Genomic DNA, 16,122 nt, shown 5'->3' with positions numbered 1-16,122 from the left:
GTGATGTTCCCAAAAGATGTGATGTTAACCTGTTTGAAAATAACCTTACCCCTTCTTAGTCCACAAAAACAATTTTATTAAGCCAAGAAATGAAGATCACTCCCTTTGCCTCTTACCCCAAACTCATTCAAAAGGATGGGGCCAGGTAAGGGAGAAACCTGGGATGGAAATACCCCCTCTATCCCTCAAATTAGAAGACTTGAGGGAGGAAGGCCAATAGGTTACCAGAGGTGCTGGGTGTGGGAGCCTTAAACCAGGATGGCTGGTAAAGAGGAAGAGGAGGAAGGAGAGGGTGGGGGTTCTGCTGAGGGCCCAGGAAAAATAAGGGGGGCTGAGGCTAAGGAGCCAAAGGAGGTAGGAAGAGTGGGGCTGGAGCCCAGAAGTGGGGTCCGTTCTGAGGCCAGCTCCCTTGGCTCCCCTTCCTCATCGCCCTCCCCTTGCCCCTGAGTTTCTTCCTCGTCCCCTGGGCCCCGGTGAACAGGCTGCTTGCAGATGGGGCAAGTCTTCCGAGTCTGAGTGAGCCAGGGGTCCACACAGCGGCTGTGGTAGGCTGTGGAGAAATGAGGTGAGGTACCTGCTGCCTGTTGCGGGGTGGGAGTGTGGGCACGGGCAGAGGGAGGGAAAACCTCACCATGAGCACAGGGGAGGACCCGCAGCTTGTCGCCGTCCTCATACTCGTCCAGGCAGATGGCACAGACGTCATATTGGTCTCCTAGGGGAGAAAGGAGTCTAGTCTTTCACTGAGTTATTCTGTATCTTTTTTTTTTCTTTTGTATCATAACTGAACTCATGACCTCACACTTGCCGGGCAGGCACCATGCCGCTGAGGTATATTCCGTGCCCATACTGAGCTATTCTGAACCAGGGCCCACAAGCACTCACTCTGGGAGGCTTATGGAAGAACTAAGTCCCATAAAAGTTATTTCCCCCGATTCTACAGAGCCACGGAGGTGCTAAAACTGAGGCAGGCAGGACCAGGCCCTGATGCAGAGCAGAACATGGAAGAACTTGGGGATGGAGGGGAAACCTGGGCTGTAAGGGCCAAGTAAGTTAGCAGAGGTAAGAAGGGAAGTGGGTTTTGGGGGCGGAGGTCTGAGGCTGAGAGGCAGGAGGAGGAGCGGAAATGGGGGGCAGGGCTTCTGCTATAGCCTTATATGGGCACTGGAGGCTCCAGGGCTTGGAAACCCAGCCCCCTCTTACCTGCTTTCTTCCTTCTCCGTCCTCATTCCTTCCATTTTTTTCCCTGCTCACTCCACTTTCTCCCTTACACCCAAGATCTACCATTTCTCCCAAACTTCACTTATCATCCTTGTCTTCCATAGCCTACCTATGTCCTCTCCTGTCCTCATTGCACACATGGGTAAAAACAGAAGAGGTGGCTTCTCAGGCTAAAACCCTTTCAGTGACCTATCTCTGTACCACTTACATCTTGGGCTCAGAGGCCTTCATAATCAAGTAAGCTGTGAGAAAGACCCTCTTCCATCCTGTGCCCTCACCTTTCTGATAGTCGTGAGTAGGAATCTGTTTCAGTTGCTCTTTGGTAAGTCGATTCCGCTGGAGCCGTTTCCGGTGCTGGATACAACGAACTATCTAGGGGAAGGGCAAGTGGATAGATCAGGCTTAGGAAAGAAAACTGGGCAATCTAGCAGAGTGGGGGTGAACCTATTAGAGACAAGTGCTCAAAGTACAACCCTAAACCCACTTATTTATCCCAAAGTGCCAACACTCCCATTAAATCCAAATATTGAGGTTTTAGTTTAAAAAAAAAAACTCAACATCCTCTGTCTTAAAAGAAAAATAACACACATCCCATAGCTTCACCACCGCTGATCTAGCACGTACCACCCACACCTCCCATCTCCAGATCTCACATGGCCTTATACCCCGGTTCTTCCCTTAAGGTTCCTTAAGCTACCCACCATTACGGCCCCCATGGCCAAAACCAGTAGTCCTACAATTCCAGTGAAAGGAATGAGGTAATAGCCCAAGGGGAAGCTGTTGTCTGGAACCAGAAGCACCCGAGCCCTGAGGAAAGAAGATCAATCTTAAGGGTCAAGAAAACAAAACTGCAAAGGAAGAGGAACAAGGTAACTGGGTCTGAATAGGCTGCATGGGTGGAGAAGAATGGGAGGAAAGTCAACAGGCAGGGGAAGAAGGATGTGAGAATGAGTGGTTGGGGCAATGAGGCCTGGGCTCCAGGTTAGCATGGAGCTGCTGAAGGAAGAGTAGGAAGGGGCCACATGTCCTACCCCTTCTCGTAGACAAAGAGGGCCCGCAGGTACTCAGCACTCCTCTCCCCGATAAACACAGATGGGATCCAGATCTGCTGCTGGATTTCCTCTGCGGGGATCAGGGCATTACACCATGAACTCAACCTTCCACTCCTAAAATGCTTTGGAAACCCTGGCATTTGGCATGTGAGCAAGCGCACGCGCGCGCAGATGCAGACACACACACACAAACACACACACACACACACAAAGATTTCCCCTAAGCTTTCAGCCCTCCCACTCTCATTCTGAAGTTCTACTGAAAACCCAGCTGTCCAGATCATCTATCTTACCACTATTCCACACCATGTTCAGCAGTTCATTGGAATTCACATTGTGTACTACAGCTGCACCATACCCAGCCTTTTGAGCATTTAGGACCTAGGGAGACAAGGCAGAAGATAAGGAACCATCATGGGCCTTACCTTTCTTCATTTTGGGTGTTTTTGTTCACCCTCAGCTTCCCAGTTCCCATTCCACATTCAGCAACCTTGAGGTCAAAGTTGCAGTCGAATCTTCGAAGCAGTGCAATAAAGACTGACCCATTGACCGGGGCTGGGGGTGGTGGGGCAATAGGACTGCAGGCATTTTCTGGGTGAGCCTCCACAAGGAACCCCTGGGGGACAGAAGCAAACATCAATTGGATTTGTCCACTCTAGGTTCTGCTTCCCACAGGGTCCACCAAACAGCTACCCCCTAGCTACACATCCTCTATTCTCCCTTATTTGTGGGGTCTGAATATCCCATCCATGTCTGAAATCTACATTTCTTAGCTTCCTGAAGATACAATTACAGCAAACAACATTCCAGGGCCAGATCCTCTATTCTCCCTGTTCCAAATGAGCTAATCTACAGTCCACACTTAGACTAATTCAATTCTGTCTTCCAGGATCCTGATTGTAATTCAGTTCTCTACCCAGCAGTGTCACACTCTCAAATTGTTTCACATTTCTCTCTTCACTACACACACAGAATATACTTGCCTCCTTTCAGCTTTACAACTACCTATCTCAAACAACTCCGCTGACATCTATGGCCCAACTAGGTTCTTGTGTAGCAACCTTTGTAATGAGACACTACAGAACAGCTTACGTAATTCTCTTTTCTTACAATAACCCTAATATAATTTCTGTTGTTATCCTACGTTACACTAAAACAAAGGCTCAGAAACAGAATTAGTTTATCCAAAGTCATACAACCAAAAACGGGCTTCAGAGACCCTACTGATAAGCACCACTTCGCCCAGCATTTTTATCTTAGTACACTTTTAGTCTCACGCGTAAGTTTGGAGTTCCAGGATGAAGTCTTCTACCTCCGGGTTCTGGATTCCACAGTAAACATGGACATGCACTTTTGTTCCTAACTTGTCTTTTTCTACCTCTAGCTTCACTCAGGGCACGGTTCCTCAACTTTCGCCCAGAGAGAGGATAGGGGGAAGTATAAAACTGGGAAGATCACCTGGAGTCCCTCCTGGCTCAGGGTAGCCCCAAACAGAGCGGGGAGGTCTGCAAAGTCCATACTGGCGTTGTTGTGCTCCGAGGTCTGCAAACAAAAATGGCCATGTCACCCCTCAGCCCGCATCTCCCTCCCTTCAGCGCCCTCCCCCTGTCCGACCTTTGACTCACCGCTCGAATGAGCCCCCGGCTGGGGGTCGCTCCCCACAGGACAGTGGCCACAACCACAGGAAGTGGGAAGGCCGCAGGGTGCATGGCAGCGGGAGGGGGAGCGCTGAGGAGGTTGCGTCCCGGTAGCAGGAGCAGAGGCGGGGTTCTGTGCCCTCCCTGCCTCCGCTTCAGGATCCCAGGGGTCCGGCCACCCCCAGGTTTCACCTCTCAGCTACATGGGGGCGCCGGGGAAGGAACCCCGACTCCGGGAGGGACATACACAACCCGTTGGACGGAGCTGGGAGGGAGACACTAAATGTGTACGCTTTTCTGGTGTAGAGAGAAAACGGAGAGAGGGAACAGAGGCAAACACAGGTAATAGAAAAACTTCTCAAGGATGGGGGTGCCCAAGGAGGTGGAACTTCCGGCCAGGTGGGCAGTCTTCTTAGCCCCTGGAAAAGGGTTTCCGGTAGAAAAAGTCAAGCCGCTTCCAGCATTGGACGGTCATAGGAAGGACTTCCGGTTCTAAAAGGCCGGTTAAAAGAAGTGTTTCAGGTGGAAGGATGCCCAGAAGACGATCCAGTCGTTTCCCTTTAGTACCCGGGATTCCTCCAAGAACTACCTTGTTTACAAACCTTTCCTTCTCTCTTTGGCTGTCGTCGCCGTCGCACCTTCAAGTCTCGCGAGAGCCTTCACACTGCTCCAACTCCCCCGCCTCCGACCAGCCGCCACTGAAATCTTGCTCTATCGCGAGAGACTTCTAAGTCTGGCTCGTCTGACTCGCTTGCTCTCGCGAGACCTTCAAAAAAAGCTATTTTCCCGCGATTCCAATTCGGTAAAAACTGCGCCTGTAATCGGGATTCTTAAACAAACCACGCCCCTTCCTCTTAGCCTCCTTTAAGCTCCTCCTTCAGCTCCGCCTTACTCCCAGCCGCCTTTGCGCTGCGCGCCTGCGCCTGCTCCAGCTTTCAGCTTAGAGCTGGACCTGCGAGCCTGAGGGGCGCGCGCGCGCCCTGCCCTGCTGCGCGCTCAGTGTCACCTTGGGCGCGAGCGGGCCGCGCGCGCACGGGACCCGGAGCCGAGAGCCATTGAGTAGCGATGGCGGCCACGGCGAGTCCCGGGGCCGGCGGGATGGACGGGAAGCCCCGTACCTCCCCTAAGTCCGTCAAGTTCCTGTTTGGGGGCCTGGCCGGGTAAGCTCAGGCCCCAGGGATGGGAAAGGAGGAAGGGACGGGTGCAAGGAACTGGGCCCTGCTCTGCTCTGGGTCTCTTGAGGTGATCTGAGTGGGCATGAGGTCAGCGTGATCCCTAGCGTGTTACGAAGTCCTTGATGGGCAGCCAGGATCATTTTATCCATTACAGGGCCCTTACCGGGCTGCATGTAGGGTCATTGCTTGACCCTCAGTGGGCCACCTGAGTTTCCCAGTCCGCTGCCTAGCTCTCTACCTGACTGTATGGGGTTCCACGTCACCAAATGGTCCCCTGCAAGACTACTTCGAGTCCCAGACCCTGGATGCCCCTTTCCTGGCCGCGCGAGTCGGACTGCATGCCGTCCCCGCTCACTGCTTGGCCCCCATGGAGCTACCTGGATGCACTTCCGTTGCATGGCTCCTACTGGACAAGTGTACTTTTCAGACACCTTGCTCTTGGTGCACCCACGCTTTTGTACACACGCCCTGCAGCCTTCTGAATGCTTAAGCACATGGCAGGCCCTGACCTTTGTGCATGCTGCCGCGATCCAGTAGGCACTAGTTGATCTAGCACACGACTCTTGACTCCACTCTTGCCTTCCTCCAGGATGGGAGCTACAGTGTTTGTGCAGCCCTTAGACCTGGTGAAGAACCGGATGCAGCTGAGCGGGGAAGGGGCCAAGACAAGAGAATACAAAACCAGCTTCCATGCCCTCACCAGCATCCTGAAGGCGGAAGGGCTGAGGGGCATTTATACTGGGTATTGGGGCGGCAGGTCTGGGGGGAGGGCAGGGTTTGAAGGGTCCAGATCTTGGCCTGATGCACTGACCCCTTTGCTTCTCAGGCTGTCTGCTGGCCTGTTGCGCCAAGCAACCTATACTACTACTCGCCTTGGCATCTATACTGTGCTGTTTGAGCGCCTGACGGGAGCTGATGGCACACCTCCCGGCTTTCTGCTGAAGGCCGTGATTGGCATGACTGCAGGTGCAACCGGTGCGTTTGTGGGAACACCAGCTGAGGTGGCTCTTATCCGAATGACTGCGGATGGCCGGTGAGTTCCAGTTCAAAGCCTAACTCCAGCCTTATTCCTGGATTTTAGAGTAAAAGACCAGTATTTTTGTTTGGTTGTTTGTTTGCTTTTGTCGTGTCTCCCCCCCCGCCCCCCCCCGCAGATTTAGAGCAGGGCATTTATCTGTTCTTTTTTTTGTTTTGTACCGGGAATTGAACTCAGGACCTTGCGCTTGCCGGGCAGGTGCTGTGCCGCTGAGCTGTATCCCCGGCCCGCATTTACCTGTGCTTGCCTCTCTTTTGCTTCTGTGGGCAGCGTGGGTTATCCTGATCTTGGCTTATCTTTGCCTTCCCCCCAGGCTTCCAGCTGACCAGCGCCGTGGCTACAAAAATGTGTTTAATGCCCTGATTCGAATTGTCCGGGAAGAGGGAATTCTCACACTGTGGCGGGTAAGAAAAAGGGCTAGAGATCTGAGGACTGTGGGGTCTGATCTCTGGTATTTCTTTTCTTTTTTTTTCCTTCTCTTTTTTTTTTTTTTTTTTTTTTTGTTGGTATTAGGAATCAAACTCAGGACCTTGCACTTGCCTGGCAGGCGCTTGTGCCACTGAGCTATATCCCCGACCCAATGATCTCTGGTATTTCTGACTCTTCCTCCACTCCCCCATCTCCAGGGCTGCATCCCTACCATGGCTCGGGCTGTTGTTGTCAATGCCGCCCAGCTTGCCTCATACTCTCAATCCAAGCAGTTCTTACTGGATTCAGGTGAGGCACAGAGCTGGGCACTCAGCTCCCAGTTCGGCCTGGGCCACCTCTGAGCTGACCGTCACCCCCTGCCTTACCCCCAGGCTACTTCTCTGATAATATCATGTGCCACTTCTGTGCCAGCATGATCAGTGGCCTCGTCACCACTGCCGCCTCCATGCCTGTGGACATTGTCAAGACCCGGTGAGTGCAGGCCTGGGTCTGGAGAGCTGTGGGAAGGCACCCTTCTGTCTCTCATGCCCCTGCATTCTCTCTTTCAGGATTCAGAACATGCGAATGATTGACGGGAAGCCAGAATACAAGAATGGGCTGGTGAGGAAGCTGGGTCAGGGGGCTTAAGCTGAAGTGTTGGGTGCCCTGGGAGGGGTATGAGGGCAGTTGGGTAAAGGGGACAGGGCTGTAGAGGCCAGGTCCTACCCCCAGCACCCTGCCTGCTGTCTGTCTAGGATGTGCTGGTGAAGGTCGTCCGCTATGAGGGGTTCTTCAGCCTATGGAAGGGCTTCACACCATACTATGCCCGTCTGGGCCCCCACACTGTCCTCACCTTCATCTTCTTGGAGCAGATGAACAAGGCCTACAAGCGTCTCTTCCTCAGTGGCTGAGGTGGCTGGGTGGCTGGAGCCAGTGTGCTGGGGCTCCCAGTCATCTACCGCTCCTACACTCACTGCCCCCCCAGGGGCCTGGACTCTGCTGCCCCGGGCCCCTCTATTTATTTCCCTGCCACAGTGTGGTTTCCTCCTTTGCGGTAAAGGACTTTGGACTGTTCTCCTCCCTGGTCCAGCTTGCCCTGCTTCTGATGCCTAATTCTTATGACATCTCTGTCCCTCGTGGTTCCCTGGGGGAGCTGGGAAACTCCCTGAGGATTCTAGTCTCCTCTAGGGTATTAGTTTCAGGGCACACGGGACAGCGGAAGATTCCCCTTGTCATTAGGGAAACCAAGGCAGAGCAGCGGGGACAGGAGAGAACGAAAGGTACCAAGATGATCAAAGGGTCCACAGTGGGAGGGGCCCTTCCTCCCTCCTCGCTGAGGACTTAATAAATTGGATTGATGACACAAGCCCCAAATCTGGAGAGTTGTGGGGCTCAGAAAGCGGGGGAGACTGGACTTTTTTTTTTTTTTTTTTTTTTTTTGGTACTGGGAATTGAACTCAGGACCTTGCGCTTGCCAGGCAGGCACTGTGCCGCTGAGCTATATCCCTGGCAGGGGAGGAGACTGAACAAAGAAGCTGATGTCTCTGGAGAAGAGGAACTGGAGTTTTTAAGAAAAACTACTAAAAAGCACTAGCTGGTTTTATGGAAATTGTATGTAAATCAGCCATGCCCCAGCAGATGACAGGGCAAAGAAATCAAAACTCTGGCCTTGTGTGTTGCATCTAAGCCACTTGCCTAAGAGTGCAGTGGACACAAATCATGTCACGTGATCCTCCAGAAAAGCCTCTGAGATCGAACGACTACTTCTGCAGCTAAAGCCGAGGTGTGTGTGTGTGTGTGTGAAAGAGAGAGAGAGAGAGAGAGAGAGATTCGTGGGCTGTAGACCCAAGGGTGAGGGGTGGACACGAACCAGACCCACGGCTTGAGGAAAGGGAGGGTATTGGCCAGAAACCCGGGCTGGCTGGAGAATGTGTCTGCCTCTTCTATTTTTTGCAAAGTGTAATTCTCAGATCCTGCTTCAAGGAGCCTGCAAACCTCTTGGAGCATAAAGAGGCATGCAAAGGTCAAAGCAGGGAGAGTACTGGGTAGTCTGAGGCCTGGGTGCTGTGTGCCAGGTCAGGGGACAGGCAGGCAGCAGGTGGGAGCTGTCCCCTTGGCAGAGCCTTGGGAACAGAAGAGGTGGAATATACTGGTGCCCCTGCTGCAGCTGCCCTTCTTACCCCTGCATGCCCACCATCCTGGGCCCTGGTGGCTACTTTTGAGACACCTGAAGGCAGCACCTTGGCCTTAAGGAATTTCGGATCTAGCAGGAAGGTTACACTGGAGCAGTCGGGAAGTGGAGTGTAATAGTAGTCTATTCCAGGGTAACTTGGAACCGTTGGCGCAGCCTAGGAGGAGGGACTTACACAAGCAGTCAGGTTGGGAAGACGGGCAGGGACAGAACTGGCTAGAGTGAGGCCAGGAGCTCAGAGGAGAAACACTGCTGGGAGCAGGCGATCTGTTGGGCATTTGCAGTGGCGTGATCACTGAAGACAGTGTTCATGAGAGACAATACAGCCTGTTAGACTCAGGGCAAGGAAATCCTCAATTGCTAAGCTCCAGTTTGTCCTGGGGCCAGAGGTGTACCTCACGTACAGGGCACTGAGTTGATCATCAGTACCATGAAAGAAAAGTTCCTCGACTTGGAGAAATGTTCAAAGCAGAAGAAAGACCAGATTCTCAGGTTACTAACAGCCCTTCCATAACCATCTGCAGAAGAGGGTCTCTGGAGCCAAAAAGACTCAGCTGTCACCACCGTTCTCTGAATTACTCATAAGCCCAAGGTTGGGCTGGGGATGGGACAGGAGAGGAAGCTTCACCAGTGTGGCTAGGTAATGGCAGAATCAGCGGAAGGAGAGGGGTCCCACTTGCATCCTGGCTCAAGAGCTGGAAACCCAAGTCTTCAGTCAGACCCACCAGGATGACATCCATTGCCAGAACCCCACTGTCTGCCTGTTCACTGACCTGGGCACTGGGGAGAGCTTCGTTTTGGAGGCTGCAGGGACGAGCAGGTATCCACCCTTGGGTAGGACTGTGGGCTGTAGGCAAGTAGGTTTCTGCAGTGTCACTCGGTCCAGGGGGCTTACTGTTCTGCTCTGGAGCTGATGCTTGCAGTGGCCACCCTTGCAGGAGAGGCGCCAACCCAGGCAGGGAAGTATTGGGTATAACTTGAGGTTTGCTGGAACAGAGTGAGGGCGGTTGGGACCTTGGGAATTCTTGTGACAGGTGCCCCAGTAACTCTTCTGCAAAGGAAACTTTTTTTTATGTTTTTTATTGTACAAATATGACACAGTTACGATGGAATGCTAGGAAGTGCTAAGTGGAGGGGGGGTAATTCAAATGACATCCAAAGAGAATCAATACTCGCATTCTGAAAAAATCAGTTTCCAAATTTTCTTGTATGTACAGATGTAAGTTCGAGCCATGTACTAGTCTGTTTGCTTTAACCACCCCCTGCCCCATTTTTGAATGAAGACCTGAAAAAAGAAAAACTTCCCAAATGTAATGGCAGTAACTGTGGCCTGGCAACTCCCGAGCAGCACAGGGAGCCTGGCTGTATGACCTTCCCAACTCCGTCCTCTTAACTGCTGTTCCTGACTTGTAGGGGCTGGGACTGTGTCACTGAATGTGACAGGAAGGATTCGGGTAAAGGAAAAGTTATCTTGTGATTCTGTGTCTTACACCATCACTCAAGTTAGATCCTATAGGACACTCGACATGAGCCTCTCTCAAGGGTCCCCCAGGCCTCTTGCCTTCAGAGGCTGTGGCCAGCGTACCTAATACTCACTGTGCCCAGCAGATCCTGCCCACGACCCTGACTCAGGGCTGAAGGCCGCCGTCCTGCCACCAGAGGCCCTACTTGGCCACTAGGCCTTATCCACAGGAAGAGGCTAGAACGGAAAGTGGGGAGTGATCCTTGAAGGAAGAGCAGCCTGGCCCGAGGCATGGTTATTTCCCTTCCTCTCTGTACCTCCAGGCTTGTGGTGTGCATGGCTGTGGTCCAGGAAACGGGCTGCGGTTTCACCCGCCAAACCCAGGTTAGCAGCAGGATGAGGATCACAGAAGCAAACAGGAGCCAGAGGAGACCCAGGATGTAGAAGCCAAGGGGGAGTAGACAGCAAAGGTCAGGGTTGAGAAAGGGGTCATTTCTGGAGCTATCAAAATTCCCTTGAGCTACCTCTGGCACCTTTAAGGAGTTGACCAATTCTGGGGTGACTGTTGTGATAGATTCTGAGAAACTAGGGAGTAGGATAGTTTCTGTGTTAAACGTTAGTTCTGGAATGAGCTCTGGGCTGGTCCAAGTTGTGGTGGGATCTGGGAAATTTAAGGTTATAAGTTCTGGAGTAGTAGATTGTGGGGTAGCTGAGGTTGAGGTGGACTCTAGGGTAGCTAAGGTTGTAAGTTCTGGAGCAGTTGAGGTTGTGGGTTCTGAGGTGTGGGTTCTGAGGTGTTTTGTGGTGGTAGGTTCTGGAGTGGTCTGGGTTGTGGTGGGTTCTGGAGTGGTATGGGTGGTGGTGGGTTGAGTAGTGAGTTTTGGGGTTTTGGAGGATGTGGCAGATTCTATGGGCATCAGGAATGTGGAGGAATCTGAGATCCATGTGGGTGGGAATGCGGTCTGTTTCTCAGTGAATTCTTGTGGCGTTTGTGTGTCTAGAGGAGAAATAGCTTCTGAGTGGAGCAGGCCCCAGTAAGTCGTATGGGCTTTGGCAAAGTTGACCACAGTCTTTCTGGAAGGCACATCATTCTCAGCTATGTCATACTCATCATAATATATGTCATCGCTATCACCAAGGGTGAGGCACTCTTTGCCTGGGTATGCGTAGATGGGCATGTTGTCCAAATTGGCACACTGCACACTGGATACATTGGGGGTCATACCCTTGTCGTCTGCACCCTCCTTCCACAAGTAGACGTTGTTGGGATTTTCTTGCAGCCAGCGACGGAAATAGAGGATCTCACAGTCACAGTGCCAGAGGTTGCTATGAAGGAAAGCAAAAGGCAGGAAGAGGTTCCCAAAGAAACCCTTCGGTATGGTCCGTAACGAGTTATTTTGGAGGAAGAGGGTGTCAAGCTCCTCCAACTCATTCAGGAGCCCAGGGGAAACCTCAGCCAGCCCGTTGTTGGCTAAATTGAGCTTCTTCAGACCGGATGTGGGTGCCAGGAGCCCAGGGGGCAGGGTCTTCAGCTTGTTGTCCTGTAGGTAGAGCTCATGGAGCTTGCTCAGGCCATGAAAGGCACGAGGAGACAATGAAGCCAGCTGGTTGGATGAGATGTCCAGAGTGTTGAGCGCAGGCAGTGCCTTCCCTAGAAAGGGCAGTGTTTCCAGCTTATTGTGGGATAGATCCAGCGTCTTCAAAGATGGCAAAACCGCATCTTCCGTCTGCAGGGAGGCCAGCTCGGTATGATCCAGGTACAGCTCAGTAAGACGAGTGAAAGGCACCAGGGGGGCCAGGGAGAAGGTGACCAGGAGGTTCTTCCCCAGGTGGAGGACGGCTGTGTCTGCCCGCAAGTCCGCAGGCAGCCCTTTCAGGTTCATGTTTTCACAGTTCGCAATCACCCGACTGCCCACATTGGAGACCTCAATCTCAACCTCACAGACGGGGTGCGGACACAAGGGGCTTGGCAGCATAAACAGCAAGAGGAGGAGAGGCATGAGGACCTGTGGACGAGGAGATCTTGAGTGGACATCCCACCAGCTTCTGCCTTGTTCCCCCAGGCCCTGTCCCCCTCACTCCAGTAGCCCCCAGATTCTACAACCTCCCTGCCCTCCCCTCCACCCTCACCCCCAAAGCCTAAACTACTGGCTCGGGATTCTTGGCTCTTACCCCTGCCTCCACCAGGCGCTCCTCCTCCCCAGCCCCAACCCCGCTTACGGGCAGGCAGAAGGACCTCCGAGGGCACAGACCTTCTTCCAGGGTGTGACTTGGTCCTTCCCTGTTCTAGCTCCAGAGAGGGTCAGGCCAGTGACGGAAGCGGGTGGGAATGGGGAGGAAATGCCAGCCTGATAGGGATTCCTGTGACCAAGGGAATTGGCTCCCTCCCAGATGTAAGCCCTTATCACCTGCCTCCACAACTTGCCCTCACTCTACTCTATTTTCTCCCTCTTTCCTTCCACACTGGGAGGATGGGGCGGGGGACTGTAGCCACCACTCTTGTCCAGCTTTTAAAAACCTATGCCGATGCCACCCCGCCCCTTCACAGCTACATGCTTTGAGATGCCTGCTTTTAATTCTCTCCTTTCTCACCTCCTCCTGCCCTCTCTCCCCACCATGGGCTGATTCCCACCCCCACTGCTTTATTATCTTGAGTTTTGCAAAGGTTGCTCGTGCCCCCCATCCTCTGCATCCAGTGGACACTTCCGCAGTATAATATTACTTGAGTTTTGCAGCCCAGGACGCCCTCTTTTGGAACACTCCCTCCTTGGGACTCTTTGGCCTTCATGACTAGAGACACTTCTTTTCTTGATTTGCCTCTTACCTGTCTGGTTGGTCCTTCTTGATTTCCTTTGTGAATTTCTCTTCCTCCTCCCTGAGCAGTTTACTGGCCCCTAGATCCTGTTTTTTTTTGTAGGCCCCCTTTATTCTTTTAGGGGATTGAACACAGGACCTTCACACTAAGTTACACTCCTTGCGTTTTTTAACTTTTTATGCCCCTAATTCGCCCAGGTTGGGCAATTTAAACTTGCAGTCCTCCTGCCTCAGCCTCCCAAGCTGCTCAGATTACAGGTATGTGCCACCATCCCAGATTCTTCATTTCATAATCTCCGTATCTACCCGAAACCATCTTCATCCATTCCCTTGCCTTTACCACCACCTCTACCCCAGTGTCTCACACATCTATATCTCTAGTTCTTACTGTTTTCTTTTTTTTGGTACCGGGAATCAAACTCAGGACCTTGTGCTTGCCAAGCAGGCGCTTGTGCCACTGAGGTATATCCCCGGCCCTATTTTCTTTTCTTTTGGTACCGGGAATCGAACTCAGAGCCTTGCCATTGCCAGGCAGGTGCTGTGCTACTGAGCTACATCCCCAGCCCTATATCTTTAGTTCTGACCCCTCTCCTGAGATTTTTTTTTTTTTTTTTACTCAAAAGCAAAACTTCATTCTCATACATAAAACAAAACAAAAACACATTGGTTACAAGAGTATTAAAACATAAAATAGTGATAAATTTCACCACAAAATTTACAAGACCTATATACAGAAAGCTAGAAAATACTACAGAGAAATTAAAAATTTCAAGAAGCATTTTAAGGCAAAACACTTGAAGATAACAACTTCCTATGAAAATCCAAAAGACTTGAAATCATTAAAACCATTTTGAAAAAGGAAGAAAAAACTTTGGAAGGCTAACATGACATTATTTCCAGAATTAGCTTAGGCTTATAATACCTTCTCACCTTTTCAACTTCTCACACCAGGGAAACAGTGAGATGTCTGCACATAGGAGTCTGCACTTTATTTCACTTATATGTACAGACTTCAGGGTTTTTTGTGTTTTTTTTTTTTTTTTTTTTTTTGTTTTTGTTTTTTGTCTTTTTAAGACAGGGTCTCGCTCTGCAGTTCAGGCTGGCCTTGAGCTCACTTTGTAGCCCAGGCTGGTCTTGAACTCGCAACAATCCTTCTGCTTCAGCCTCCTAAGTGCTGGGATTACACGCGTGCGCCACCATACCTTGCCAAAAATATTATCTTTTTAATGTATCCCTTAGTTGATGGACATTTGGGTTGTTTTCAAGATTTTGCTACTGCAAATTGTGCTGCTGTAAACATGGGTACTCATATATCGCTGTGGTACAATGTTTTTTCTCCTGAGATTCAAACACTTACGTCCAGCTGACTGTTGGACTTCTCTCCTTGGATGTCTCACATGCACAAAAGCATCTTCAAAATTGAGCTCATCATCCAGATAACTTCTCCTCCTCGGCTGGGCATGGGGGTGCATGACTGTAATCCCAGCACGCAGAAGGCTGAGGCAGGAGGGTTGCCATGAGTTTGAAATCAACCTGAGCTACAAGGTGAGACCCTGTCTTAAGAAAAAAATTGTCTTCCTTGATTGCCTGGCCTGGAACAATGGTACCACCATTGTTACTATCATCCACTCATTTACCTAACCATTCCATCAGTGCAAACAAAGTCCCTGATAACCATCCCTACTTCTTACCCTTCCCTCATCCCCACAGCCAGTGGATCACCAAATCCTTCTGATTTTTATCTCTGGTGTCCCTTAAATCTCTCCATCCCCACTCCTTCAAAACCCCATCTACAGCCCAGTGTGGTTGTGTATACCTGTAATCCCAGCACTCAGGAGGCTGAGGCAGGAGGATCGTTAGGAGTTCAAGGCCAGCCTGGGCTACAAAGTGAGCTCAGTTAAGGCCAGCCTGCACTGAATAGCGAGACCCTGTCTCAAAAAGACCCCATCTTCTCTCCAGTGCCCCACTGCGGTAGTCTCCTCGTTCGGCCTCTCAACTTTCTGATTTCCCTTCTCTCCACTTTCCACTTTAATGGTCTTTATGAACTAATAACTTGCTCACCTTCCCCGGCTCGAACTCACCAGTGGCACAGGCTCTCAGGAGGAAATCTAAAGTTCATACATGGTCTCCAGGGTCCTGCGAGGTCTGCGCCTTGCCTACCTGCCTGGCCCCACCTCTTACTCCTGTACCCTTGCTGATCTCGCCTGTGCCAGAGCGTCTCCTCACTCCTTACGGCCTTCTCGCCAGCTCTGTCTTGCCTGGCAAGTTCCAGCTCACAATTGCTTCCCCTGGAAAGCCTGACTTCACAAGGCCACCTTAGGTGTCTGCTTCAGAAATCCAGCCACTGCAGCTGGGCCACTGCCCCTTCTCGTGATAAGCACAGCCTGGCTGCTGTCCCCGGGACCACACGGGCCTGCCACTGTCTGTGCACACGGTGGCTGCTGCCTAACAAGGGGTAGACACGAGTCCGATGAATTAATTCATGGACTTGCCGTTTAATTTCTCAGCTGAAAAAAGAAAAAAGCTTGGAAATGTGGAGAAAATGAGGCGGTTAGCATCAGGAAGTCAGGAGGAAGGTCAGATAGAGAAGCCCTGATGTCAGCAAGGACCCTGAGGCTGTTGGGTTTTGGTTTTGGTTTTGGTTTTGGTATTGGGGATTTGAACCCAAGACCTGTGCACTGAACTACATCCCCAGCCCATTTTCTTGTATTTTTATTTTGAGGCAAGTTTTCACTAAATTGTCCGGGCTGGGCTAGAATTTGCAGTCCTTCTAGAGTGTTGGTATTACAGGGGTGTGCCGCCATACTTGGTAAGGCTATTGCTTTTTACTACATTGGTATCAGCTAGAATTTCCAGTTGTAAATCAGAAAATATTCTGACTGGGTGTGGTGGTGCATGCCTATGTCCCAGCACTTGGGAGGCTGAGGCAGGAGGGTCACCATGACCTCAAGGCCAGCCTGAGCTACATAGTAGGACCCTGTCTCAAAAGATAATTTTGGTTGAAAAATTTTATTAAAAATACATTTGCTAGCTGGGTATGGTGGCGCACACCTGTAATCCCGGCACTGGGGAGGCTGAGGCAGGAGGATCGTTGCGAGTTTGAGACCAGCCTAGACTACAAAGTGAATT

General features: G+C 51.3%; 3 protein-coding genes across 6 annotated transcripts in view; 1 reads left to right on the top strand and 2 right to left on the bottom strand.

The window, feature by feature from the left end:
- Positions 1-55: 55 nt before the first annotated feature.
- Positions 56-4,620, bottom strand: Rnf167 (ring finger protein 167). Of its 2 annotated transcripts, none has more exons than XM_005399611.2 (10): positions 4,510-4,620; positions 3,896-4,399; positions 3,729-3,812; positions 2,761-2,886; positions 2,564-2,651; positions 2,250-2,340; positions 1,920-2,025; positions 1,497-1,590; positions 632-712; positions 56-550 (listed from the first exon to the last, which is right to left on the bottom strand). In XM_005399611.2, the coding sequence occupies exons 2-10, from the start codon at positions 3,977-3,979 to the stop codon at positions 249-251; spliced, it is 1,056 nt and encodes a 351-aa protein (XP_005399668.1). In that variant the 5' UTR covers positions 3,980-4,399; positions 4,510-4,620; the 3' UTR covers positions 56-248. The 2 variants fall into 2 exon arrangements, with proteins under 2 accessions (XP_005399668.1, XP_005399669.1); XM_005399612.2 differs by having other exon boundaries at positions 4,497-4,606.
- Slc25a11 (solute carrier family 25 (mitochondrial carrier; oxoglutarate carrier), member 11) lies at positions 4,621-7,892 on the top strand. Of its 2 annotated transcripts, none has more exons than XM_005399615.2 (8): positions 4,621-4,709; positions 5,672-5,824; positions 5,909-6,115; positions 6,432-6,522; positions 6,745-6,835; positions 6,919-7,018; positions 7,096-7,147; positions 7,282-7,437. In XM_005399615.2, exons 2-8 carry the CDS (start codon positions 5,673-5,675, stop codon positions 7,435-7,437), a joined length of 849 nt encoding a protein of 282 aa, XP_005399672.1. In that variant the 5' UTR covers positions 4,621-4,709; position 5,672. The 2 variants fall into 2 exon arrangements, with proteins under 2 accessions (XP_005399672.1, XP_005399670.1); XM_005399613.2 differs by lacking the exon at positions 4,621-4,709 and adding an exon at positions 4,973-5,067 and having other exon boundaries at positions 7,282-7,892.
- Positions 7,893-9,781: 1,889 nt separating this feature from the next.
- The window catches only part of Gp1ba (glycoprotein Ib (platelet), alpha polypeptide), a 13,952-nt gene continuing 7,611 nt past the window's right edge, over positions 9,782-16,122 (bottom strand). The window contains exons 1-2 of one of the 2 annotated variants that reach the window (XM_005399617.2): positions 12,400-13,422; positions 9,782-12,185 (exon numbers count right to left, since the gene is read on the bottom strand). In XM_005399617.2, coding sequence (XP_005399674.1) covers positions 10,281-12,179 — 1,899 coding nt within the window. In that variant the 5' untranslated portion in view covers positions 12,180-12,185; positions 12,400-13,422 and the 3' untranslated portion in view covers positions 9,782-10,280. Of the gene's footprint in view, positions 12,186-12,399; positions 13,423-16,122 lie in introns of those variants that run through there. The other variant, XM_013522074.1, reaches the window with a different exon arrangement.

This window comes from Chinchilla lanigera, unplaced genomic scaffold, assembly GCF_000276665.1.
Source record: "Chinchilla lanigera isolate Chin_1 unplaced genomic scaffold, ChiLan1.0 scaffold00066, whole genome shotgun sequence".
NCBI classification, from domain to species: Eukaryota; Metazoa; Chordata; class Mammalia; order Rodentia; family Chinchillidae; genus Chinchilla; species Chinchilla lanigera.
The sequence above is the reverse complement of the archived record's forward strand: the minus strand, read 5'-3'. Positions and strand labels throughout refer to the sequence as shown.

Bases quoted from the DNA above. Each gene is read 5' to 3' on its own strand.
- Rnf167 (XM_005399611.2), bottom strand. From the start codon at position 3,979: ATGCACCCTGCGGCCTTCCCACTTCCTGTGGTTGTGGCCACTGTCCTG. The intron at 2,341-2,563 runs GTAAGATAGATG...TGATCCCCGCAG, and splicing joins GAACATGGTGTGGAATAGTG to AGGAAATCCAGCAGCAGATC. The intron at 2,026-2,249 runs GTAGGACATGTG...TTCTTTCCTCAG, and splicing joins CTCTTTGTCTACGAGAAGGG to GGCTCGGGTGCTTCTGGTTC.
- Slc25a11 (XM_005399613.2), top strand. From the start codon at position 4,973: ATGGCGGCCACGGCGAGTCCCGGGGCCGGCGGGATGGACGGGAAGCCC. The intron at 6,836-6,918 runs GTGAGGCACAGA...CCTTACCCCCAG, and splicing joins GCAGTTCTTACTGGATTCAG to GCTACTTCTCTGATAATATC. The intron at 7,148-7,281 runs GTGAGGAAGCTG...CTGTCTGTCTAG, and splicing joins CAGAATACAAGAATGGGCTG to GATGTGCTGGTGAAGGTCGT.